Source organism: Nerophis lumbriciformis, linkage group LG35 (genome assembly GCF_033978685.3).
Source record: "Nerophis lumbriciformis linkage group LG35, RoL_Nlum_v2.1, whole genome shotgun sequence".
Taxonomy (NCBI): Eukaryota; Metazoa; Chordata; class Actinopteri; order Syngnathiformes; family Syngnathidae; genus Nerophis; species Nerophis lumbriciformis.
Genome location: NC_084582.2, coordinates 23,849,575 through 23,877,368, shown reverse-complemented (window position 1 = coordinate 23,877,368; position 27,794 = coordinate 23,849,575). Strand labels below are relative to the sequence as shown.

The following is a 27,794-nucleotide window of genomic DNA, read 5'->3' as shown; positions in this document are numbered from 1 at the left end:
TGGGAGCAGGTGAGTAAAGTGTCTTGCCCAAGGACACAACGGCAGTGACTAGGGTGGCGGAAGCGGGGATCGAGCCTGGAACCTTCAAGTTGCTGGCACGGCCGATCTACCAACCGAGCCACGCCGTGCCAATTTTAATAGTATATTACCTGGGAGTAATTACGGTTTCTTTATTATTTAAATTGTACTTTTTTTTTTTGGTTTGGTCAAGAGTAATCAGTATTTATTATTTTTACTAAAGCATATTTTTGTTTTATATTATTTGATTTTAAAGCATGTATTTTTTTCTTGAAATGTATTCATTTAACATTATTTTGTATTTATGCCATTTGTATATACTATTTTTTTTTTATACATATTTTAGTATTATATTACTCGGGAGTAATTAGGGTTTCTTTATAATTTATATTATATTTTTGTTTAGTATTACTCAGGAGTAATCAGTATTTATTATTTTAGTTGTATATTATTTTTATTTTAAAGTATGCATTTCTTTAGAAATGTATTAATATAATTGTATTTATTCTATTTGTATGTATTTTTAATATTTCTAATTGTTTTGATGTATTTATTCCATTTGTATAACATTTTTTTACTACTTCTTATAGATTTGATGTAAATAATTATGTTTACTTCATTTGTATATTTCTCATAGTTTTGATGTAAATAATTGTTATATAATATATTGCACTACATGATGACAGATCAGGTAGGTTGCTATGGTGACTGCTAACGCCACAAGTCTCTATGGTTACTGACAACAAAAGTGAGACTATAAAGCACAGAGCCTAGAATGTGGGTGAGTTCTGGAATGTCTGCTGTTTTTCCACAATGGATGGCACCTTATATTCCATAATTGTGTGTGTAAAAGCCTACGTAGCGACTGGGAAAGCGTTGGCATTTGGGTGAGGCGGACATGTGTGCAGGATAGAAGACACCAGGGAGAACAAGATGAGGTCCAGTTTTACCAGTGAGTCTTTTCCAACATGGCGGGATAACATCTTGTGGCGCTTTTTCATCTCCTGTCATGTTTTGTCCTAGATAACACCGTGGCCAAGTTAGAACATGATCTCTGCGAGCTCCTCCGTGACATAAACGACTACGTGAGTATATTTCAACACGCCTCCAGGACACCATGGTGACTTTCCCGCTGCTGTGATTGACAGCAGAGGGAAGGCCCGCCTATCCACTGCATCAGGGCCGGGGTCCTGGGCTACCACCGCGAGTCTGACAAGCCCCGACTGGACTTGGCGGACATGGAGTCAGAGGTATGGCGAACGAGGCGTGGTGAAGAAGAGGTGTAAAGAGTGTGTCATGTGGTGCAGCCTGCATTAGAGTGGCTGGGGAAGTGCGAGTACTGCCACAGGACGGCCTGGCCTCTGCTGGACATGAGATGGGAAGAAGAGATGGAGGTAAGACCGGACTAGACGCTGCCTCCACACAGCTCACCTCCACCCTACCTGCAGACGCTGCCAGGCTTCTGTTGCATCGAGCGCCAGAAATTGTGCATGGCCCTGGTCCAGAAGAGGCCCTCGGTGGAGGCCGAGCAGGAAGAGGAGCCCACCATGGCCAGGCCGGGACGAGACAAGTCCGCCATGTACCTGGCGGACGCGCTGCTGCGAGAGAAGAAAGCCCGCAGCATGAGTCTGGAGATGCAACGAGGGCTGAGGTTTTGTTCTCCTCCTCCCTAAAAGGCTGTAGTGGGCAGACAGAAAGTGATGAGGTCATGTCTTCTGTCAGAGAACGCTCAGGATGGAAGAAGGACGATGACGGAGTCAATCGGTCAGCAGAACCCCGTGAGTACATTTATATTATCATCAACCTTCTATTCGACATGACTTCTATTTTCAATAACTAGTGACCTTTGGAGGGTTCTATTTGATTTGCAACAAACACAACATTGAATCCTGGTTATTTTTCAGACTATAAGGCGCACTTAAAATTATTTTATTTCCTAAATGGACAGTGCGCCTTATAACCCTCCAAGCATTTTCATTTGGTACATGGCGTAATGATAAGTTTGACCGGTAGATGGCAGTCCCACATGTGGACAGCATGTTGACGCTTGTTTAATAAATGACGCTAGCAAGTACCCGTAAGCAAGACCAAAACTTTGTTACATTGAGAATATAGAACATTACACACGGTGCTCAAAAATCTGTCAAAATGTTTTAGTAAGACTTTGCTAAGCTACGATGCCGCCCAGCTTGATGGATTGTCGGAGAATTATAGCTGCCATAGTCAGACGTACTGTGCTTCAACATACGGTATTATTATGGTGTGTGTATCAGGACTCGAAAATGGCATCTATTAGCAGACATTATCTGGAATTTTGTTTAATATGCAAAACCTATTGGTTCCTGCTCTTGTGTGTTTGGGATCTGCAAAAGACCCCCCTCCACCCCAAGAGGGACAAGCAGTAGATAATGGACGGATGGGGTTCCACAACACTTTATCTATTGTTCAAAATCTAGTTTTGATATTGTAATATACACAGTTTAAAAGTGCCTTGAGCAAACAGTTTTGTGTGTTTGTAGCTTTAAGCTAATGAGCTGTGTTTGGTTAGCGTATTAGTTAAAGGAAAACACAATTATAAAACTTACAGCTCCCACGTCTTGGGAGAGGTGTGCTATGCAAAGTTCCAAAATTGTAATAAAAATCCATAATGGTGGTCTTCAGCGGCATAGTATGCTTTTTTTTTTTTACTACTTTGGACCTGTGAGAGAAATTTCAAGTCAATTGATGCAGCCGGTCAGTTTTCCAGCCGTATAACAGCACCACCATTTGACCAAATTCTACAAGCAGGACTTGTGTAAGAACGTGCAAGATGATCAAAGGTGTGAACTCCCAGGAGGACAACCCCAATCTGGAAAACACCTTAGAAAGGATTTTTTTGTCAAGCACATTGACAAAATTTGAGGAGAAAAAAAAAGCCTTTTTTGCTCAACAGCCTTCGAAACAACAAACGTCCTCAGCTTCCGACTTGGTGCTGCAGATCAAGAGTGCTGGGTGGTCAACCGCAACCTGAGGGAAAATGAAAATGTTGTGGAAGAGGAGGAGGAAGAGAAGGAGTTGACCTGCGACCACAAGCCAACTCCTTTTGGCATCTGTCACCAAAAGGTGAGACTAAATGTCATTTATTTATTGTAAAACTACTTGCTGTTTCTCAAAATTGTTTCATCAAGTACCAACTCAGAACTCACTTGGCTCTCCAAGTACCATAATGACATTAAACTACAGTAGTGTTGTAGACCCAAGTATTCATTAAGTACCACCGTGATGACAACATTTAAATACAGTAGTGTTGTCGACCTAAGTATTCATTAAGTCATACTTGCCAACCTTGAGAACTCCGATTTCGGAGCTAGAATTCACCAAGTCAAGTATTTCATATATATATATATACCGGTATATGTATATATATAAGAAATACTTAACTTTCAGTGAATTCTAGCTATATATATATATATATATATATATATATATATATATATATATATATATATATATATATATATATATATATATATATATGAGAAATACTTGAATTTCAGTGTTAATTTATTTACTCATATACACACACATAACACTCATCTACTCATTGTTGAGTTAAGGGTTGAATTGTCCATCCTTGTTCTATTCTCTGTCACTATTTTTCTAACCATGCTGAACACCCTCTCTGATGATACATTCTGCTTTGTCTCCTTGTTGTGTGCGCAGTTGTGCACTGCACTCTCTAAAAGCCCTAGATGTTATTGTCACATATGCATGTACAGTAGATGGCAGTATTGTCCTGTTTAAGAGTGTCACAACATTGCTGTTTACGGCAGACAAACTGCTTTACGGCAGACGAAAACGTGACTGCTGTTGTTGTGTGTTGTTGCCGCGCTGGGAGGACGTTAATGAAACTGCCTAACAATAAACCCACATAAGAAACCAAGAACTCGCCCTCGATCATTCTACAGTTATAACGTGACTGGGCAGGCACGCTGTTTATATTGTGGGAAAGCGGACGTGAAAACAGGCTGTCGACACGTCACTCAGGTCCGCCTGAATTTCGGGAGAAAATTTGTCCCGGGAGGTTTTCGGGAGAGGCGCTGAATTTCGGGAGTCTCCCGGAAAATCCGGGAAGGTTGGCAAGTATGCATTAAGTACCACCATAATGACAACATTAAAATACAGTAGTGTAGTCAGTGTTGGGTTAGTTACTGAAAACCAGTAGCTAGTTACAGTCATTAGTTACTTTATTTCAAAAGTAACTCAGTTACTTACACCAAAAAGTAATGTGTTACTGTGAAAAGTAACTATTTAGTTACTTCTTTTTTCTTTTCTTTTTTAAAGCTCCCATTAATGCCCTTTTAGCCTTCATGTCAGTACTGTTATTACACTGGAGAATAATACAATGTGTTGATCAACTTGACATGCATTTGCATCACTGAACTCTGCTAAGCAATGTGGTCTACATACAACACACAAAGACAAAGATGTGTTTCAAAGGGCCAATTTATTTCAGGCTAGAACAAATTGACAAAACTATTTTAAATAGCTGCAACATAACATACATAAGTAACAAACAGCATAATAACAACATAGCTGTAAACCAAGGAAGTACTTTAACTTTAACTTTACATACACAAAGCCTAACCAGGCGTTTTTTCTCTCAAGGAATTCTGAAATAAAATCATGTCTGAAGCCCAGAACACTACGCATTTCCCCAGTTTTAGTTTAGAGAAAAGGAAAGATTGGCCTGGCCCACTAGCATCCTTCTTTATGTTTGTGAACTTTATAGTCTATACATTTAGAGTGATGTGATAATCAAACACTCTAGGAGTCTAGAATGAAAGAGTATATAAGAGAATTGAAGTGTGTGTGTACTATAATTCATAATAACATTGATTTTGATTCAATATTATGTTTTGAGCAATGACAGTTTGAAAGAAAAAAAAAACACCTTTGTTTTATTAGTCAACATTGTAACTTTTTCTAAATTACATTTCACCTTTAAGCTTTTTTATTTCACTTTTGTTATGTTTTTGTTTATTTTAATAGTATTTTTAGAATGTGCTGTGGGCCTTTAAAACATTAGCTGTGGGCCGCAAATAGCCTCCGGGGCACACTTTTGACACCCCTGCTATTGATAATAAAAAATTAAATCTGATAAATCTATCGACAAAAAGCAGAGCCTGGCGACGCATGCGCGTTTATCATAACTCTCTCGCTCTCTCTGTCTCCGCCCCTCCCTCACCAATGCTGCTGCACGCACCCCTCCCCTCCCTCCCTCCCTCCCCACACCCAGACACACACACACAGCGCGCCTCTTCCTTGTGACACAAGAGATTCAGAAGGACGACACCACAGCGCTCCAATAAAACACAATCAGATCTTCTGTTTCTAGCCGATACTACATAAAAAATAACGTAAAATAACGCAGTAACGCATCATGTAGTAACAGTAACTGAGTTACTGAATATAAAAAATAACGCGTTAGATTACTAGTTACCGCCGAAACTAACGGCGTTACAGTAACGCGTTACTTTGTAACGCGTTAATCCCAACACTGAGTGTAGTAGACCTAAGTATTTATTAAGTACCACCATAATAACATTAAAATACAGTCGTGCAGTAGACCCAAGTATTCATTAAGTACCACCATAATGACATTAAAATACGGTAGTGTAGTAGACCTAAGTATTCACTAAGTACCACTATAATGACAACATTAAAATACAGTAGTGTAGTAGACCTAAGTATTCATTAAGTACCACTATAATGACCAACATTAAAATACAGAAGGGTAGTAGACCTAAGTATTCATTAAGTACCACTATAATGACCAACATTAAAATACAGTAGTGCAGTAGACCTATGTATTCATTAAGTACCACCATAATGACAACATTAAAATACAGTAGTGTAGTAGACCCAAGTATTCATTAAGTACCACCATGATGACAACATTAAAATACAGTAGTGCAGTAGATCTAATTATTCATTAAGTACCACCATAATGACAACATTAAAATACAGTTGTGTAGTACACCTAAGTATTCATTAAGTACCACCATAATGACGTTAAAATACGGTAGTGTAGTAGACCTAAGTATTCATTAAGTACCACCATAATAACATTAAAATACAGTAGTGTAGTTGACCTAAGTATTCATTAAGTACCACTATAATGACCAACATTAAAATACAATAGTGTAGTAGACCCAAGCATTTATTAAGTACCACCATAATGACAACATTAAAATACAGTAGTATAGTAGACCTAAGTATTCATTAAGTACAACTATAATGACCAACATTAAAATACAGTAGTGTAGTAGACCTAAGTATTCATTAAGTACCACTATTAAAATACAGTAGTGTAGTAGACCTAAGTATTCATTAAGTACCACTACAATGACCAACATTAAAATATAGTAATGTAGTAGACCTAAGTATTCATTAAGTACCAACATAATGACCAACATTAAAATACAGTAGTGTAGTAGACCAAAATAGTCATTGAAAACAAAAATATCAATATTGGCCACTAGGTGAGCCCAAACCAATCAGAGAGCACGGTCCAGTATTGTGATTACTGATTGGCTCAGCCTTATATTGCAGGGATTCTCAAACTGTGGTACGTGTACCACTATTGGTATGCGGGCTCCATCTAGTGTTACACCAAATAATCAAATACTAAAATACAGTGTCTTATTTTCCTGTATTCAAACTGGTGTGTAATGTTAGTGTCCAAAAATATTAAATATACTTGGTAAATAAAATCTCTGCCTTGTTTTTCATGAATACTTAGGCCTACTACGTTACTGTATGTTAATGTTGGTCATTATGTTGATACTTAATGAATACTTAGACCAAAAAAAACCCATGTGAATATGGTGTCAGCTACACTTCCAGTGTCAGACATAAAATCACAACAAATCGCTGAGGAAACGGCAAAAGATGAAGAGTTGCAGCGTGTTATTACCAACATGCAGAATGGATGGCCTCCACGTTCCAGCCCACGGTTCTTCCATGTTAGAGGTGAACTAAGTGTTGTGGATGGACTTTTACTGAAGCGAAACCGAATAGCCATTCCACAAACATTGAGGCAGGATATACTACAAAGAATCCATGAAGGTCATCTAGGGATTGAAAAGTGCAAGAGACGAGCACGCGACACTGTATACTGGCCTGGAATCAACAAAGACATTGACAACATGATTGGCAGATGTTCAACATGTCAAAAATACAGAAACAAACAAACCAAAGAACCCATGATATTGCCTGAAGTTCTTACTGCACCATGGCAGAAAGTGGGAATGGACTTGTTTTATTTGAAGGGCAAAGAGTATGTTGTTGTAATTGACTACTATTCTAATTTCCTTGAAATGGCTTTGCTATCAAGCACATCATCAAACTGTGTGATCACGCATGTCAAATCTATATTTGCTAGACATGGTATACCACATACTGTGGTGAGTGACAATGGACCATGTTTCAACAGTAAAGAGTAGCAGCAATTTGCAAAACACTATGATTTCAGACACGTGACGTCAAGCCCTCTGTACGCAGTCAAATGGAAAGGCTGAGAAAGGAGTACATATTCTCAAACAACTTTTGAAGAAAGCAGTGGATAGTAACTCTGATCCATACCTAGCACTACTTAGCTACAGAGCGACACCTCTTGAGTGTGGCTTGTCACCCTCTGAACTGCTGATGAACAGAAAGCTTCGTACGACACTACCAAGTATGTCTACACCAACGCAGAGTCAAAAAGTGCAACGGAAGCTAAAGCAACAAAAGCTAAAGCAGAAGTCGTTTTATGACAAAGCAGCCAAATCGCTCCCACTACTATCACCAAGTGACACAGTGAGAATTGAAAGTCCTGATGGTTGGAAAACCAAAGCTACTGTTCTTCAAGAAACATCACCACGATCATATACTGTGAGGAGTGAAGAAGGACAGATACTACGTCGCAATCGTCGCAGTTTGCTGAGGGTTCCAGAGACTGTTCCAAACCAAGAAACAGCCGAGTCCGAGGTTTCATCTACACCGACGGTTTCAAACCAAGCAACAGCTGAGTCCGAGGTTTCATCTACACCTACTGACTGTGAAACAATGCCAATGCAGCACATGAATGAAGATGTGACTGACGATCCTGAACCTGTGTTGAGAAGATCTACAAGGCAGATCAAGAAACCTGTGAATGATGACTACGTGTATTATTGAACTCGTATAATATCAAACTGATTGACAAGCTAAAGAGTTCATGTTTTTTAAAAATATTTTAAATGTTTTCTAATACTGTGGTGCATGGATAGTTTTTGAAAATATTGCATATTCATGTGGTCAAGATAGAAAAACAAGTTATTTGTTTAATACATGACATGGTATTAGCAATGGGTGCTTAGTTTAGAAAGGGGGATGTAATGATAGTGTTTGACCACATGGTGGTAGTAAGAGTCTACAAATGACTAGGAACCAATATATAGTAGGTGTCAGGTAGGACTCTTGAGAGAGGTACACACCTTGTACGCACGAGTGTTGAAGTAGCGTTTGTAATATGTGATCGTGATTAAAAGACAGTTCTGCAAGTCATCCAACGATGTGTTATTTAAAACAATAACATAACAATACTATGTTACTGTATGTTAATGTTGGTCATTATGGTGGAACTTAATGAATACTTAGGTTTACTACGTACTGTATGTTAATGTTGGTCAGTATGGTGGTACTTTGAAAAAAGTTTGAGAACCACTGTAAATCGGATTAAAAATGTATGAAGACCACTATGTGGGTGTTGTCATGTCTCGAGGGCTTTCATTACGTTAAACACATATTTAAAGAAGTTTTTTCCCCATTCCATCTATGAATACATCTAATTTATAATTAATGTATACCTCTCAGAAATAAATTTAACATTCGTAGGCCCTGGACCAAATAACCATGATATTCGAGGGTCTACTGTAATAAAAACAGCTCTCCATCCCAACCACGAGTGTCCCCTTGTGGCCAAAGTGTGCTACTGCAGTAGAGTAAGCCTGTGGAAATTAGTTTCCAATTACAATTTGGTTAGTTAACCAACAGCTGACTAAACACAATGTAGTAATGTGCATGTTCCTACTAAATATCACCTTAAAGCTCCCAGTTTCTCAGACAAACTCAAGAGTCCAGTTGCGATCGATTAAATGCCCTGGATGTATGAGAACATTACTTTAAAGAGCTTACTTTTTATGTACATCATTTTCTTGCATATTATGCAAAATCTAATGCAACATAAGAACTATCGCTTAACATTCTTCACTGTGTTGACAGGATGGCAAATTTCAACAGAAGTTTTATTTGAACGGCAAGACCTTTGTCAACATGTTCCCGGATGGCTCAGCCCAGCTCTTGTATGCACTACAAAATCATATTTTACCTTGAGATATAGGTGTTGCACATACTCTGTCAAACGTCCATCCTTGTCATTGCGGACAGTTACCCTAGCGGCCATGTGGCTCTCATCGTGGTGGTCACCAAAGACAAAGGAAGGGCTTGTGTATTGTATGATGAAAACCTCAGGACGCCCCATCGACCCATCCGAGCCATCTTCCAGTCTAATGGCATGGCCACCTGTTACCACAAAAATGGAAACATATGGTAAACAGATGGTAAAAACAGGCCATACTGAAGTTGTTTGATAACGGGGTGTGCGGATGGTTGTCTGTGATGGCTTTTAGGTTGAGCCTTAGTCGATTAGGTGGTCAGTGTTTGGATGAGACCAGCGTCAGAGTTCGTCGCTGGACCTGGAGAAACCTTCCTCCGCCTCACCTGCCTCCCCTCTTCCTGTCCATCAATAGAAATTTTGGGCTTCGAGTGCTGGCCAAGGACCAAGTGTTTGTCTCTTTCCTGGCTAACGGTCAACAGGCCAGGTGTAGCGTGGGTAGCTGCAGCGTTCAGGTGATACTCATGTTCTGTTTTATTAAAGCTACATTCTAGTCTATTATCGTTTTAAACGTATCTCAGTTTGTGGTTATTCAGTGTTCAACGTTCCCACAGTGTAAATGCACAAAAGCGAGACCTTCCCGTGGACTATCGGTGCTGAAGGATGAGCTCTTCGTGCTGGCCGCCAGAATAAAGATCCACTTGTGTATCTACCATCTCAACTGGAGCCTCATAGCGCCGTTGCATCAGAAGACCGTTCCGTCCCCGAGCATCTGTGCTTTTGGCAAGCGGCTTCTGGAGGTCAGCGCGAACATGTTGATGAGTCAGCATGAGCGCATCTTCATCCAGGGCTGCCTTCAGGACTGTCTCTAAACGGCACTCAAGAGAAGACCACTGCTTTCATAGTCACAATAGCTTTATTCATTGTATCTCCAAGTTCTGCAAATATAAAAATTATTTGGAAATAACAGCAAAACAATGTCTCCAATATTATTTAGACAACAGCATGATAAGATGTGCACTTCTACAGGGCATTAGCTAATGTTTATTATTAATTATTAATTCTACACTTGGCTCAGTGGTACAAATATGACAATTGAATTAGCACAATCAATAAGATATGACCGGTTAGAGACTACTGAATAAAACACCCACGAGAGCCAATCTCTCCTAATCTGATGTCTGCTTGGGTAAGAAGGGAAAGAGAAGAAAATGACTGGCATGGGGAGCTGTCAATCCCACTCTGGCGTCAGGGATGGAGTGTCTCTAAGGGGCGTGGTGACGACGATGGGGGCATCCAGTCTGTGCTTGCAGTCGTCCTGCCTTCAGCACAGACCTTCATAAACATGGCGTCACAGCCTCAAGAGACTCCCACCTCAAACCTGGACAGGAAACACAGGGAGACTTAGAAATAACAACTATTTAGATGGTCGACTTGTCATCGGCTATCTTAACAAGCGTACACATATTCAATGGCTCTGATTTAGCCATCAACTTTTAAATTCAGCTTGATATATTTTTAGCCATGTGCTTACTAACAACTAAGATGACAAATTCATTAATATGTATTTATACTGTAACTATGCTGTTCATTAGGCTGTGACAAAAATTTTAAAAACTGTTAAACTTTTGTTGATTTAAAAGTAAGGACAGGAAAAGTGCAAAATAAAACAAATACATTTTTTATGTAAAAAATGAGTCAAATAAAACTCACTTGCTCAAAAAGTAACAAGCATTTTGTGATGTGTTTGAAAAGCTGCACACTGATAGTAACTCCTGGCAGTTTTAGCACTAATAGACTCAATGCATATAATTGTATCAGTGATCAACATTTTAGCTATCTAATAGATTGGATGATTAATGTTATGATACCGGTGCGTTGGTTCGTAATGTCTAGTGGGGGTGTGACGTTTGTTCCTGTGAATTTCTTCATTGCATTGCAAATTGGTGCTGCTTTTAAAAGTACTTGAATTGATTTATACAAAGTTTAGCTGTCAGACTTTGGCTAAAATGATAGTTAAATACATTTTTCACATGTCGTCGTCTCACACAGTAAGCTAGCTAGCAAGGTACAAGCTAACCATCTTGCCAAGTTGAGACCGCATCCTCCAGATGTGCGACATTCCTTCGCTTTAAATGCTCCCGTATCACATAGTGTCATAAAAACAATATCTGCTTTGCAAAATACAAGAATAGGAGGATATATTCCCACACTTGACATGTTTTCACCCGTGTGGCGGTGCTGACTCACGTCCCTCCAGAAAAACATGAGTGATGACATCACTATGGTGACAAATTTGTCTGCAAATGTTATTGTCAACAAATGGTTGCACCCCTACTTAAAATATAGAAATGTAACATTTGAAACAAGTAATGTTCTTACATGAAAGGGCTTTTAGCTCCCGCTACGCACTGAGGAGTGTTATGAGTTGTGGTGCGGATTTGTGTACATGTGGACGTTCATCTTCATCTCGTTGTCCAGGATCTGCACCAGCTGCTGCATGGAGGGCAGGTGACCAGAGTCCAGTTTGGACCACACTGGCACATCTATGCAAAGGCAAGATTATTTCCCCACACAAATATCAACTAAAATATTCATATTATAACTGAATCATCTTGTGGTTTAGTCCACATTTTCAGATACTTACCATTTAATGTTATTTCAAAAGCTCCCGTGGACATCAACTGGTTTTCGATCATATTACTGAGGAAGAACACCATCATGCACGCATAAATCTGAAAATAGCAGGAAGGAAGCTTTTTAAAAAAAAAAACTACAATGGCCCACAGCACTTCTTAGTTCAAGTAACACTAATGAGTAGAGCTGCAAAGATTACATCGATTAAAACGATTAGAAAAAAGCTTATATTTCTATTTTGTTGCGACCATCAATAGTTTAATGAGTGTAACTTTCTTTTCTTTCTTTAGTTTATTTCGAACATGAACACACTTACATCATAATACATCCACAATTTCATATCATTTCATTTTACATCATGCCCGAAAAGGAGTAGGAAGAAGCAAAGCTTATTTAATCCTACCCCTTTCTCACTTCAAGCGTTTACAAATATATAGAATCATTTACTGACCTTTTATATAATAAAATAACATCTATGAATTAGTATACAACAGTTTTGTAATATGTAATTAATTAATTAATTCAGTCATTATTAACATACTGAGATACTTTCAACCTTATTTTCAATAAGGTTGAAAGTATTTCTCATAATTCTTCTTTTTTGTACTCTGCAAGCACTATTATTTTGAACAACCTCTTAAACTGGATCAGTACAATTTTTAACTTCTTTACTTAATCCATTCCATAATTTAATTCCACATACTGATATGCTAAAAGTTCTAAGTGTTGTACGTGCATATAAATGTTTTAAATTATTTTTTCCTCTAAGGTTATATTTCTCCTCTTTAGTTGAGAAGAATTGTTGTACATTCTTTGGTAGCAGGTTATAGTTTGCTTTGTACATCATTTTAGCTGTTTGCAATTTTACCAAATCACCAAACTTTAATATTTCTGACTTAATAAATAAAGGGTTTGTGTGTTCTCTATATCCAACATTATGTATTATTCTAACTGATCTTTTTTGTAACACGGTTAGCGAATGTAGCGCACATTTGTAGTTATTTCCCCATATTTCTGCACAATAACTCAGATATGGTAACACTAGCGAGCAGTAGAGAATATGCAGTGATTTTTGGCCCAGGACATATTTTGCTTTATTCATTATTGAAATGTTTTTTGCCACCTTATGTTGTATGTTTTGTATATGAGATTTCCAGTTCATTTGATCATCTATTAATACTCCCAAAAATCTAGTTTCTTTTACCCTTTCTATGTCTACTTCGTCTATTTGTATTTGTGTATGATGCTCTTTTCTACTATTACCAAATAGCATTATTTTAGTTTTACTGAGATTCAAAGATAGTCTGTTTTTGTCAAACCATCTTTTTAATTTGTTCATTTCTTCTGTTATTATTTGTATTATCTTCTGTGTGTTCTCTCCTGAACAGAAAGCAGTTGTGTCGTCTGCAAATAAAACCAACTTTAAGTCCTTCGTAACCTTACAAATGTCGTTTATATAAAGATTGAACAATCTTGGTCCCAGTATTGACCCCTGGGGTACACCACAGGATATATCTAGCCGTGTTGACATATTTTCACCCATATTTACATATTGCTTCCTGTTGGTTAAATAACTTCTTACCCAATTCAATACCAAACCTCTGATGCCATATCGTTCTAATTTTCGTATTAAAATATCATGATTAATTGTGTCAAATGCTTTTGTTAAGTCCATGAATACTGCGGCCGCACATTCTTTACCATCTATTGCATTGGTAATTTCCTCTGTTATTTTGGTTAGTGCTATTGATGTTGAGATATTTGCTCGGAATCCATATTGGTTCTCCACAAGCGTCCCACTTTTGTTAATAAATAAATCTAATCGACTATTGAATAATTTTTCCAAGATTTTGGAGAATTGTGGAAGTAATGAAACTGGTCTGTAGTTAGTAAACTGGTGTACGTCTCCATTCTTATAAATTGGTACGACTTTTGCAATTTTCATTATATCAGGGAATTTACCGGTTAAAAATGATACATTGGTGATATATGCCAGAGGTTCTGAAATGTCTTGTATAACCTTTTTTATCGTTACCATATCTATTCCATGACAGTCGGTTGAGGTCTTGGATTTACAATTTTGATTATTTCTTCTTTTGTTACACTTTTAAGAAAAATGGAATTGGGATTTCTGTCTATGAGCTCACTCAAGACCTCAACTGACCCATCATCTGCATTTGGAATTCTTTGATCCAGATTTTTTCCGATATTAACAAAATAATCATTGAAACATTCCGCTATTTGGTTCATATTGTCATTTTTTTGCATTTCCATCTAGAAAGTACTGGGGGTAATCTTTCTTAGCACCATTTTTAATGATGCTATTTAGGATGCCCCATGTTGCTCTCATGTTGTTTTTGTTCTTGTTTAATAATTGACTGTAGTATTCCTTCTTACATGTTCGTAGTATACCAATTAGTTTGTTTTTATATTTCTTATACTTATTTTCTGCCTCTATAGATCTCTGTGTTATAAATATTCGATACAATGTGTTTTTTTTGTGACAAGCATTTTTCAGTCCTTTTGTCATCCATGGTTGGTTGTTTTTCTTTTGCTTCTTACTACGTTCTTTCCATGGGCAATGTTTATCATAGAGTGTAAGAAAGGTGTTAACAAAATTCCCATATGCATCATCTACATCATCTTCATTATATACGTTGTCCCAAATTTGTTTCCTCAGATCCTTCCTGAAGGAAATCATTCCTTCCTCTGTGCATAGTCTTTGAAATGTCTTTTTGTCAATATTCTTCTTCCTGTAGTTCCCATCATAAATAGTAAAGACTGGCAGATGGTCGCTGCAGTCGGTTGTTAACAGTCCACTTGTTGTGTTATTTTCAAAGACATTAGTGAAGATATTGTCAATAAGTGTAGCACTGTGACTTGCAATTCTGGTTGGCCTTGTGATTTGGGGATACAAACTCATACTATACATTGTATCTGTGAAATCATTAATGGACTTTTGCTTGTTGGGGTTCAAGAGATCAATGTTGAAGTCTCCACATAAAAAAAGTACTTTTTGACTGATTCCATTGAAAGTTCCCTTAATCCAGTCTTCAAATCCTTCAATACTTGAGTTGGGTGCCCTATATATACACAACTGATCAATACATTTCTACTTCTTTCATGACATATCTCAATGGTTATACACTCTAAAACATTGTCAATAGCCAATGACATGTTTTTTACCACCTTGTAATGGAAGTCCTTCATCACATATACAGCAACTCCGCCTCCATTCTTATTTACTCTATTAATATAATTGAGTTCATATCCTTCTAGTCCAAAGTCCATTCCTTTTTTTGGATCCATCCATGTCTCTGATACAGCGATAATTTTGAAAGGTTCTTTAAATTGTTCCAAAAATGATTTCATATTGTTAAAATTGGCATACAAGCTTCTGCAGTTAATGTGAATAATTGACAGTTTGTTATTGGAATTAATGTTGGTGTTGTACTGTACTTCTGTATAATATAAACAATTATTGTCCATGTGAGAAAAAAAATGTGTGTCTGGATCTATAGCACTGTCCAAGTCCGTCCTGTTATATTCAATGCTGGAAAAGGTTATAAATTCTCTGTTTGATTGATTATTGTTTGTTTGTGTCATGGTTGTGTTTAATTTTTTTATCGTTATTGAAATTTATCCAGCTCTGCTATTTTCCTTATGACTATTACTCTTGCTTCCTCTGGTGTTCCATTTAGTTTAATAAATATTTTGCAGTTTGCTGTCCATGTTTGTTGTATTTTTCCTTGTTTCCTTACGCTACGTGCTTTTCTGGCGATGTCTGCGTTTTTCTTTGTTAAATGTTCATTTATGTACACGTCTGTTCCTTTCAGCTTCCTCCCTTGTTTTAGTAATGCAGTTTTATGTTTCCTATTGACAAATCTCATTATTATTACTGGTGCCGAATTATCCTTCTTCTTATGGAGTGGGTGGCAAGCTTCCACATTTGCCATGTCCATGAATATACCTTTTGACTCCATGAATGTTGCCACTTGCCTCTCTGTGGAGATGTCCAAACTCCCGGGCTCCTCTCCACCATTAGCAGTCACCGCCCGAGCATATGAACGGGGCTTTATATTAAGCCCGGTCAGAATAACGTTATTTATTCTTGTGTACTGTTCCAGTTCGTCCACTCGGTCCGTTAATTGTTCTATTTGTAAATTTTTTGCGTCATTCTCGACTCGTAGAATTTTTACCTCCTCCACCAGCTGCATAATTGTCTCTTAGTACTGCTTAATGGCTGATACCTCTGCTGTTAAAAATTCAAGCGATCTCCTTATCTCCTCACCTTCATCAGGAGAGAGCACCTTCTTTGGCCCCATGTTGATCTAATCTAATAACTAATAGGAATTGATGAAATTGGGGCCGCACGTAACTTGAAATACGTAGACATAGTTTACGCACGGCTCTGCAGAAAGAAATATGAAAGACCCAACAGTTTCCCCCAGATTGCCAATATACGGTGGCGATGGGGGCGTGGCTAGGGATGTTGTCAATATGTCATCATATGATTTGCATAATCGGCGTTGATGCAGATCATTTTCTTTTTTTTAAAAAGTCTAAAATATTCTAGATACTGTACATTTAAAAACAAATGTGTTTAATTAGTATTAAAGTACCAGTGGAATGGAAAAACAAGTTGACTTTATATGCTTGATTGTGTTTCATTGTATGATTAAACAAATCCAATTGTAGTTACAATCCGCAAAGTATGTGAAAACACCGTCTAAACATCACAAAATGCCAAAAATTCAGACAACCATTTGGAATATTTCGCTCCGAACGTCTTTGGTAATGTCCGTAGATTGACGTCAGTGTATTAACACTTCTGCACTCTGACCATATTATTAGATCAGTCATACTGGAAATACGCAAACATTGGAGAGAAAGAATTGCTGTCTATCATTCACAATCCCTACATAAGACATGAAGACATGTTTTTCTTTTTTATGCATTCTATGTCGTAAATAAATAAATACATAAAAAGTCTGCTAACAATGTAGTCAATGGGGGCTCTCTATTTCACCCAAAAATCCTCTAAATAACCATCCAAAACCCGCCAACAATGCTTTTTATACATATAATGACCTGAATATTAACCAAATATTAGCCATGTTGTTATTATAAGCACTAACACAGACAAACTATTTTTAGCGGCGGATTGATGGCACACAGCTAAGAGGCCTTCTGTTGCTTTTCTGTGAGCTGGCCGCGGTGTCCTGCTGCTCCCGCATCATCTCGTCTCAGCTCGTCAAAGTTATTCTAGATTAAAATCATGCCATTCATCTGAATATTAGGAGGAATTAACCATCAGTCTAGAAGTTGTTCATCTGTGACATTCAATGTATACCCGGCGATGAAGATAAACACACACAACAAAACACAGTGTCTGCAGGTAAACTTCCGTGTTAACCCTTTGTGTGCATCATGATTAATTCTTCATCTAAACGGAAAGATATGGACATCCTATCAGTCATCATCCAAGTGAGCACAGACATCGTACCTTAAGTAAGCTATAGTTTTATTATGTTTGTATTTCTTGTTTAGCACTTAGCAATACAGCTACATTATGCTTAGTGTTTCACTAAAGCTGGATCTGTTTAGCAGAGCTTCTAAAACTTGTAGATCATCCTCCTTATATTCAGCATCAACAATATAAGGTTCTGGATCATCATTGTCCCAAAGTAATCGTTATTAGCTCTCACAAAGTCTGCATGATTTGCGTTGTTGTTGATGGTGAAGGGATCTGCGGTTCCTACCGCTATGTCACATGGTGACATGTCTGGCTCGTTCATGATCTCTCATTATGGCCTCAAGAATTTCCGGGAGATCGATACCATTTTGATCACATCTATTTTTAGCAAACTTTGGAAGTCTTTCAGTTAGGGCTGGGAGATATATCGATATACTCGATATATCGCGGGTTTGTCTCTGTGCGATATAGAAAATGACTATATCGTGATTTTCGAGTATACGTTCTCACGCAGTTGCTTTTAGCTGCGGGCATTACACTACAGGCTCTTCTCACTCTCTTGTCTGTCCTTCTCACAGACAGCAAGCGCACCTTCTTACATACGTCACATACTGTCACGTCATACATCACATACGTATACGCCCTCGCGGAGCAGAGAGGTAGCAGCATGGGTAACGTTAGCTGTGACGCTAGCGGAGTGGTGCGAGCGGTAATCGAGAGAAAGAAGGTGCGAATTTGGTAACAAATAAAGGAATATCTAATTCCCAAAAAAAAAAGCAGGGAGTCCATCGTCTGGCGGTGGTTTGGCTTCAAGTGGGAATATGTCGAACAGACAACCGTAATTTGTCAAGTGTGGGGAAAAAGCATTGCTACAAAAAGTAGCATTACTGCTAATATGTAGCATCATTTGAAAAGTCACGTACTAGAGAATGAAGAGTGCTTACTCCGCATGTCAACATCTCCGTTCGGTGCCACACGCCCACACCATCAAAATGCTGAAACATTTCCAGATCAACACCGTATGACAAAAACATCAACAACAAAAGGAGATAACGTCCGCAGGAACCTAACACACAGCGAAGGACATACACAATTTGATTTCCTATTATGCAGCTTATTTTTATTTGACAGTTATTGAAATATCTTGTGACATCATGCACAAACGTGCACTTTATTTGTTTTAAACTATTGTAGTAGCGTTGTGTACAAAGAGTGCACTTTAATTTAGTGTTGTTATATGTCATCTTAGTGACATCATGCACTAAAGTGCACTAATAGCTTGTTTTAAAATGACTGACAATTTTGCACTTTCTGTTTTGGAAATGACATGAATGTTTGTGCCACTGCTTAATAACTGTTTAATAAATACAGTGTTGGTCAATTGACTTAGTTGTGATTTCCCTCTCTGCATGAAATTTTAAAATTAGCATATATTAATGCAGTATGAACAAGAATGTTTTAATGTAGACACATAGAATCATCATACTGGTGTGATTATATGTATCAAGTGTTCATTCAAGGCTAAGGCAAAATATCGAGATATATATCGTGTATCGCGATATGGCCTAAAAATATCGAGATATTAAAAAAAGGCCATATCGCCCAGCCCTACTTTCAGTGTCATATATCAGATATATATGATAATAGCTTCAATATGGAGGCAACTTGGTTTTCCACGCTACTGGTACTTTACCATATTTCTTTCTCATATCGTTTTGCTCTATTTTTCAAATGGTGCTGCTTATTGTACAATGCAACACAGGCTGCCCTTCGTTAAGAATTATTCAAGGTTCTAGAGACATCTCCAATCTTTTTAGTGACTTACTGTTTATTAAAAACAATTAGCAACAAATGTTGGGAGACTCTTTACCTTAGTCGTTTCGCGAGCCTGACCTCACTGGCTTTTTGCGCTGCTGCTGCTCTTTAAAAAGCCGCCATTATCCTCTTAATATTTGCAAATTTAATAGATCGCTGTCCGTGGGCTTTTTACAGTACAATATAGTAGGGGTGTAACGCTACTGTACATACAGTTTTTAAGTCTTCACAAAAACGCTGTGTCGAGTGACGTTATCAAACGAAAACTTGGTCAGTGTAATTTTTTTCTGGCGCTTTTGCGTTGGCCAGCTCTGGAAAAAAAAAGACATCTCCCAGAATCCTCTGCGCAGCACGGAAGCACCAAGAAAAGCAGAATTTGAAGTGTGCTTGTACTCATAGTAGATAAGAGGAATTGCTTTTTTGGGACATTTCATCAACATCTGTTCATAATTATTTGAGTTATGTTGCTAATAAAACCTGGCGAAAACATAACCTCTTTGGCGGAGTTAAAGTCTGCATTCTGGAAATAAAAGCTCGCCACTTTCGTCTCGAGCGTCAGTTTACGTGGGAAATACACGTAAACTGAAACGCTACTTGATAAATCCTCAGTCATTCAATCCATTCTCCACCCCTCGTCTCTCTCCATGTCGCGGGGTGCTGGACCCTATTCAGCTGCAGGATACATCCTGGACTGGACAAGTCGCCACCTCATATCCGCCACCAACAAAACATATTTGAAGCCAGCAAGTTAAACATCAATTTGTGAGGTATTTACATTATTATTATTGTAAAGTTGTATTGTTAATGTTATTGTTAGAAACAGCATTTTCCAGACTGATATAAAACATGTCCACTGTAGAGGACACCGCTACTCATAAAGTAAACGTTGAAAGACACTAAAGTGAACATTATTGTTTTACACAATGTTTATTTACATTGTCACTTCAGAACACTCGAATGTAAACTTTTTTTAAATAAATATTTTCTTGAAACAGTGGATGTTCCTGCACTATTTGCACTTAAAAATATGTGTACCGTGTAATATGTGTAAATATGATTACAACATTATGTTTGTGATTCTGCTAAACATTCCTGCCACTTCATTTTACACAGTATAACATTTGTTCCAACTCTTTTGTTTTTGGACATACTGTATACCACAATTATATGGTACCGTGGCCTTGATACCGTGATAATATTGTACCGTGACATTTTAATACCATTACATCCCCTTCAATATACAATACATTACTGAAATTGTTTTCCATTTAAAAAAAAAACCCTCATTTGATTTTGCAGTGGCAGGGCTCCATCAATTACATGTAGGGGAATCCCTACGCAACTCTGAGCCAAATAGTAAACCTAAAAAGAAAAACGTTTACCTTATTTGGCATTACAAGATCAAAAGTTCTACAAGTAGGGATTTATTCCTTTTTCTTAGTTCCATGTAGATCGATGATGAAATTCTTCATTTACTACAGGCTATACTGTGAGCCAAAAGTCACAGCAGTCACATAGTTTTTTCTTCCAAGTGACAGACACACAGTATGGCTCCTTGTGTTTCATAACGCATGGATGATTCAGTATTGTTTGACCCATCACTACTGATGAGATGGAGCAGATACGCATAAAGCAATTCTCAGCAGACAGGCTAATTAAATCCCACGGGTATGAGTGATACTTGGCATGGAATATGTTGTGTTGTTACAAACAACAATTGGATCCACTGAATGGGTGTCCAAACTTTTTGGGGGCAACATTGAGCTTAAAAATGTTGGCCAGGGGCCGAAAGCGTGTACAGTAACTATTATATTTATTTAATAAAAACCATTTTTTATATATATATATATAGTTGAATACAAATATATATATAGACATACATACATACATGTATATATACACACACACACACACACACACACACACACATATATACTGTATATACACACACACATATATACTGTGTATATATATATATATATATATATATATATATAATAACATTTATAACTGAATTACTAATTAATATAATTAGATATTGTATGTAAAAGTTCGAATCCTACCTTGTTTACTTTTGTGACAAAGTTGTGTAATCAATCAGAAAAAGCAAGCAGCTACAATGGCCAAAAGTGTGGAGTGTTTTGTAATGAATTTCAATGGTTCTAATTTTGGATTTGGTTGTGTTGTGTGTGACAAAGTGTGTTGACTTTTTGTGATTGTTGCATTTTTTTTGCGCTATGACTCGGGATGGTTGTTTGGACTGGGTCATGTCAGTAAATGCTGTGCTATATTCACATTAAATAACAATGAATGGTCATTGATGATGTTCGTTAAGAAATTATCGATGTCCATGCCATTATCGGATCCTCTTATCGAACCGATTCCTTATCGAATCTCTTATCGAATCCAGATAGGTTGTTGTGTGTGCACTGAGTTCCAAAAGCTGTAGATGTTATGTGACTGGGCCGCTGTTTATATGAAGGAAAAGCGGACGTGACTGAGGACAGCATGCGGGTGAAGGTTTCAGGTGAGAGAGGACGCTAAAGGCACGCCCCCAAAAATACACTGCGCCTTATTTATGTGTTAAATACAGAAACAGCACCCGTAACTGACACGGCGCCTTTTAATACGGTGCGCCCTATGGTCGCGAAAATACGGTATAGTGGCTTTGATAACGGGAACCCATCCATCCATCCATTTTCTACCGCTTGTCCCTTTCGGGGTTGCGGGGGGGAGGGGGGGGGCTGGAGCCTATCTCGGCTGCATTCGGGCGGAAGGCGGGGTACACACTGGACAGGTCGCCACATCATCACAGGGCCAACACAGATAGACAGACAGCATTCACACTCACATTCACACACTAGGGCCAATTTAGTGTTGCCAATCAACCTATCCCGAGGTGCATGTTTTTTGGAGGTGGGAGGAAGCCGGAGTACCCGGAGGGAACCCACGCAGTCACGCAAACTCCACACAGAAAGATCCCGAGCCCGGGATTGAACTCAGGACTACTCAGGACCTTCGTATCCGGTTCTCAAAAAGGAATTTGAATCCATGGAATCGGTTCTTTTCTTATCGAAGCATGGGGAGAACCGGTTTTCGAACATCATCCCTATTGACCTGATTTACTCATGTTGTCCACAAGATGTTGGCAAATTTGCAGCATCCAGATTGTCCGATTTTTTAATTAATTTGAAAACAAACTGCCCGCCAGATTCGGGCCGTAGTTTGGAAACCCCTGATCTATGCTAATAAACAGTTGTCATTGTGATACATGCAGCTGTACACAGTTCTATACATATGGCGTTCAAGTGTACCTTATTTCCCTGGCCCCACTCCCACACGCCCGGAGCTTGTACACCAAAGAGGGCGAATGGATCCTTCCCAGTAATGATGAGTACAATCACCAGCAGTTTGAAAACAGACAGGAAGGAAGAAATATGCCTGAAGGGGGATGACAAAAAGACACTGGCTTTAAGAGAAAAAAAAACAGGCCTCATGTGAGGACGATGTTCAATGTGGCCACATGTATCCTGATGGGTGTGGCTTAATTGTATTTGATGACCCAGTGACTGAGCATGACTGTACCAGAGCATTAACTGCTCTCCTGTGTGTGAAAACACACTTTCCATTTAAAATGGTGTTCATATACTATATAATACCTTACTTCATACGAAAATTACATCACATGGTGGGTTTTTTTTAAATTCTATTTTTTTTTTAATTCTATTTTTCACAAAACTTGCCAATTTGAGACCAGGGTTCACTTTAGTATTTTTTTTACAAAATATCAAAGTTCCCTTGCATTTGGGCTGGACAATTAATTTAAAAAAATGTATCATGAAACTATATTAATCTAAAAAATGGGCCACGCAACGAGCATGCAAATTCCGGAACTTGTGACGTATAAACGTCACAGTCAAAAATTAAAAATATTGTTTATATCTGTTTTTCGACTATATTTACAGTTGGGTTTTGGGGGTACAAAAAATGGTTTCAAATTAACGAATCATCCTGTAATTAATTGTGATTACAATAACAATCAAAAATAATTGTGATTATTATTTTTGCCTCAACCGTCCAGCATCCTTTGATTTTTCTGTTTGCAGCCGAGAGAGTTTGGACACCCCTGTCACATAGTAGGATTTAAATACAATTTTGTAATATAGGGAGACATTATTCAGTCAAAGGGGTACTTTGTTAAAAAATACAATTCTAATTAATAACTATGTTAAAAAAAAGTGTTTTTAATTTGAAAATGAAAAAAAACTTCTGGAGAAATGGGCCTCTAAAACTCATTGGCACATGCAGGGGTTAACTTCTTTTTAATACGTTACCAATGTTCAAAAGGTGGATTATTTTCTGTCCCCTTCCCTGAACGCTACAAATCTATCACGTGTTAAGGGTGGGTAAACTAATTGTTTTTCTGTTATATAATGCGGACGTACATTCTTCTTGCAATTGTATATTTTAAAATGTTTAAAAAGTACCTTTACATTACGATTCAGATGACAAAACATGATCTTGAACTAAACCTAGAAGCACAAATGTGGTAAACACTGCAGCTGTTAACCTATTATTAGAATAGAATAGAATGGACTTTATTGTCATTATATTTGCATATAACGAGATTAAGGACTCCAATTTAAGGTGCGGTAGAGGGAACAAATATGGGGTAAAAATAAATTACACAAGAGGTAATAAAGAGAAAAAGGAAAAAAACAAACAATTGAAATAAACAGACTACTATCCAATAAAAATAGTAAGCAATCCTGTACAATGTACAAAACACTGTAGAAATACAAAATACTGTACAATATACAGAACAAGACAAGAGTACCGGAGTAATAAATAACAATCAGTGCAATTGCAGTAGTACAATTAATAAATGTGACCAACATGTTTTCGACCTCAGAGATTCTTTTTCAGGTCACTAGGGTGTTTATTAACAGCAAGTAATGGAGGCCCTGGGATCTAATTAACTCCCTGCAGCAACATTGTGGCATGTTTAGTGTGTGTTCACCAATACAGTCAACTTGTGTTGTATTCATTAGGCTGTTGTAGTAAAAGATGAAGTATCTTGCATGAGAATTCTGCTTACTCTTTAACAAAGAAGTCATCTTTTTCTTACCGATAGACGGGTATAGGAAGGTAGTTCTCCCCTTCAATGCGGATGTCTGGGTACCGCTGGTATAAAGCCTGCGTGTACTCCTCAAACACCCGCTTGTACCCTCAGGAGATGCTGCATGAAAACAAACCATAGAGTCATTCTTCACATTGCCAACTTTGACCGTATGATTGAGCATCATTTCACCTCTTAGGATCATTTAAGGACATCTTTAAAGTAGATGAGCAGCAGAAGTGTTGCTTTTGTTTGCTTGAAACAAAGTAAATAACAAATATCCGCAGTGGTTGGTTAAGGCTTTAATGTGCCCTTAGATCACATCTAGCGGAGGTTATAATTAACTGACATTATCTCTCAACGGTTACGGTGACAAATGAGCAATTAATGGATTATTTCATGAGCGTCCAAAGTATTGCAAACGTTGTTATACTTTTTTTTAACCCCTCTATTTTTCGCCTATAACTTTAGCTGTGTTGCTCTGAATGTATAGGAAGGTTTTTTTCTATGTTTATTTTTTATTTCAGAGACGTCATATATCGATACACTGGGAAATACTTTTAACCCAGTACAGTAATGAGAAGGATGAAAAAGTTTTCAGTGAGTTAAAAGACTGTATAAAAACATTTTGGATTAATTTGATCTTTTACTCAAATCCCTTATTTAACTTAAAATAAATAGCAAACATGTTTTTAACCTTTGGAATGCCCATTTGATCCAAATATATCAATTTTTAATTTACAAAATGTGCATAACATGAGTTATCGATTAAACGGCTGCAGTATTGTGTAAAGACTAAATATACAGATTAGTAAACAATATATCGAATAAATCATTTGTGCATTTTAGTATTATCAGGAAAAGATAAACCCCATTTACTATTATATATAATCATGCATGACCCATTACCTCCCTGCTTGGCACTCAGCATCAAGGGTTGGAATTGGGGGGTTAAATCACCAAAAATGATTCCCGGGCGCGGCCACCGCTGCTGCTCACTGCTCCCCTCACCTCCCAGGGGGTGATCAAGGGGTGATGGGTCAAATGCAGAGAATAATTTTGCCACACCTAGTGTGTGTGTGACAATCATTGGTACTCCAACTTAATTTTTCTAATTCAGGGTTTTGTTTTGGAGAAAAAAAGATAATTTATATGGAACATTTTCCTTACAATAGTTTTGCAATTTGGAGGATAACTCGTGTAATGTACAGTTTTAAACAATGACATAATTGGACCAATTGGGCGTTCAAAGGGTTAAAACACAACATGTTTGACATTTATTTAGACGTAAGTTTATTTACCGTAAACATTTGAGCAAAAAAAAACAGTTTTTATACACTTGTAACTCCTTAAGGACGCCCTTTAGCTATTCGTTTGCTATTTAATTAGTATTTCTGTATTTAATTAGTATTTTTATGTATTTAATGAGTATTTTCCCACAGGTTGAAGACATTATCTGTTAGTTAAGCCACATGCTTTGAAATAAGACGAACGCAAGATCATATTTCCTGTTAATACACCGTGCATATAATTAACGTCTTCCAACTTTGGCACAACTATTTAGTCAATGGTTTACAGGTGTCGCTTAAAGATGAACGCTTTAAAATAAATCATTAGCAGGCTAGCGAGTTAGCCGCAAGCTAGCTTGTCAGCTAGCTTGCGGCTAACTCGCCACATTTTCGCGCTCGCCGGCTCACCAGATTTGAAACTTCAGCAGGGGGCCTTGTAGAAAACTGCATTTTCAATCTTCTTCACACCGCTGTCACCAGACGTGGCGAGACACATCGATAAAACTCCGAAGACGAGAAGGAGAAGCGTAGCCACTTCATCGCCATTCTCTCCGGGGTGTGTTTTCCTTCCCGGCCGCTGCCTCCTGATTGGCGGGTGACACCGACTCTGAGTCCCTCCTTTTCTTCTCCAGCACGACTGGATCGTTGTAATATAGTGTAGCGCCATTTAACGTCTTGGAGGTCAAACTACACACCAAACTACAGCAGGTTTTGGAATGCGAGGTAAATTGTATCCTTATTGGTTGAAAACACATACAAAAAACCAATTGAAGTATATTTAAAAAATAATAAATAGATTAAAAAAAACATCCTAAAATAACATTAGCATTAAAAAATGTCCTTTCAAAATGTTCTTCTCCAGCACACCAGAACGCTAATGCACTTATGGTTTAGTTTTGTCGCCATCTCGCGTCTTGGAAGTCGAACGACATACTGAATTACAGCAGATTTTTGAATGCGAACTAAACAGTATCTATTGATGAGAACAGTGTTTTTTCAACTTTTTTGAGCGAAGGCACATTTTTTTGTGTTGAACACGCCACCAGCAGAAATCATTAAAAAACGAAACTCAGTTGACAGTAAGAGTCAATCCAGCCATCCATTTTCTACCGCTTGTCCTATAGCTCTTGTCTCAAAGTAGGTGTACTGTCACCACCTGTCACATCACCTTGTGACTTTTTTCTTTTCCGTTTTCCTGTGTGTAGTGTTTTAGTTCTTGTCTTGCGCTCCTATTTTGGCGGCTTTTTCTCTTGTTTTGGTATTTTCCTGTAGCAGTTTCATGTCCTCCTTTGAGGGGTATTTCCCGCATCTACTTTGTTTTAGCAATCAAGAATATTTCAGTTGTTTTTATCCTTCTTTGTGGAGACATTGTTGATTGTCATGTCATGTTCGGATGTACATTGTCTTTGCTCCACAGTAAGTCTTTGCTGTCGTCCAGCATTCTGTTTTAATTTGTAGCCATTCAGTTTTAGTTTTGTTCTGCATAGCCTTCCCTAAACTTCAATGCCTTTTCTTAGGGGCACTCACCTTTTTGTTATTTTTGGTTTAAGCATTAGACACCTTTTTTACCTGCCGCTGCCTCCCGCTGTTTTCGACATCGACCAAGCAATTAGCTACCGGCTGCTACCTACTGATATGGACGAGTATTACACAGTTACTCTGCCAAGCTCTAGACAGCACCGACACTCAACACATACTGTAATTTGCAGACTATAACTACTGGTTTGCAATAAATGTTTTTAACCCAAATAGGTGAAATTAGATAATCTCCACGGCACACTAGTGTGCACAGTGGTTGAAAAACACTGGATTAGAAGTACAAAAAACCTGACGTAAAAATATCCTCAAAATGATAAAAATCATTTAAAAACTGCTCTGAGCTGTCGTTTTTATGACAGCCAACACGTAGTGCAATGGTTTGACTTTTGGACTATTTCTAATTCATGTCTATGGACAAAATGACATGTCCTTTTTTTGCAATCAATTCACACTGGTTGATTTCTTTTACATGTGTTGCAATGAATTAAAATATCATGCATT

At 37.8% G+C, this 27,794-nt stretch overlaps 2 protein-coding genes across 5 annotated transcripts; one reads left to right on the top strand and one right to left on the bottom strand.

Moving 5' to 3' along the window:
• Window positions 1-575: 575 nt before the first annotated feature.
• On the top strand, window positions 576-11,149 carry LOC133575311 (glutamate-rich protein 6). Of its 4 annotated transcripts, none has more exons than XM_061927956.2 (12): window positions 579-795; window positions 872-970; window positions 1,042-1,103; window positions 1,167-1,268; window positions 1,326-1,412; window positions 1,467-1,669; window positions 1,741-1,796; window positions 2,951-3,120; window positions 9,307-9,386; window positions 9,472-9,633; window positions 9,714-9,933; window positions 10,015-11,149. In XM_061927956.2, exons 2-12 carry the CDS (start codon window positions 952-954, stop codon window positions 10,288-10,290), a joined length of 1,437 nt encoding a protein of 478 aa, XP_061783940.1. In that variant the 5' UTR covers window positions 579-795; window positions 872-951; the 3' UTR covers window positions 10,291-11,149. The 4 variants fall into 4 exon arrangements, with proteins under 4 accessions (XP_061783942.1, XP_061783940.1, XP_061783939.1 ...); XM_061927955.2 differs by having other exon boundaries at window positions 579-799; XM_061927958.2 differs by having other exon boundaries at window positions 576-970; window positions 2,996-3,120.
• Window positions 10,316-26,315, bottom strand: LOC133575315 (thioredoxin reductase-like selenoprotein T1a). The gene is given in 8 exon segments (XM_061927964.2): window positions 10,316-10,799; window positions 11,801-11,964; window positions 12,066-12,153; window positions 22,661-22,787; window positions 24,475-24,585; window positions 26,163-26,206; window positions 26,209-26,270; window positions 26,273-26,315. Coding segments are annotated over 7 exon segments (585 nt in total). The 5' UTR covers window positions 26,301-26,315; the 3' UTR covers window positions 10,316-10,799; window positions 11,801-11,839.
• Between the last annotated feature and the right edge of the window lie 1,479 nt (window positions 26,316-27,794).

Bases quoted from the DNA above. Each gene is read 5' to 3' on its own strand.
- LOC133575311 (XM_061927956.2), top strand. The intron at 9,634-9,713 runs GTAAACAGATGG...GATGGCTTTTAG, and splicing joins CACAAAAATGGAAACATATG to GTTGAGCCTTAGTCGATTAG. The intron at 9,934-10,014 runs GTGATACTCATG...GTGGTTATTCAG, and splicing joins TGGGTAGCTGCAGCGTTCAG to TGTTCAACGTTCCCACAGTG.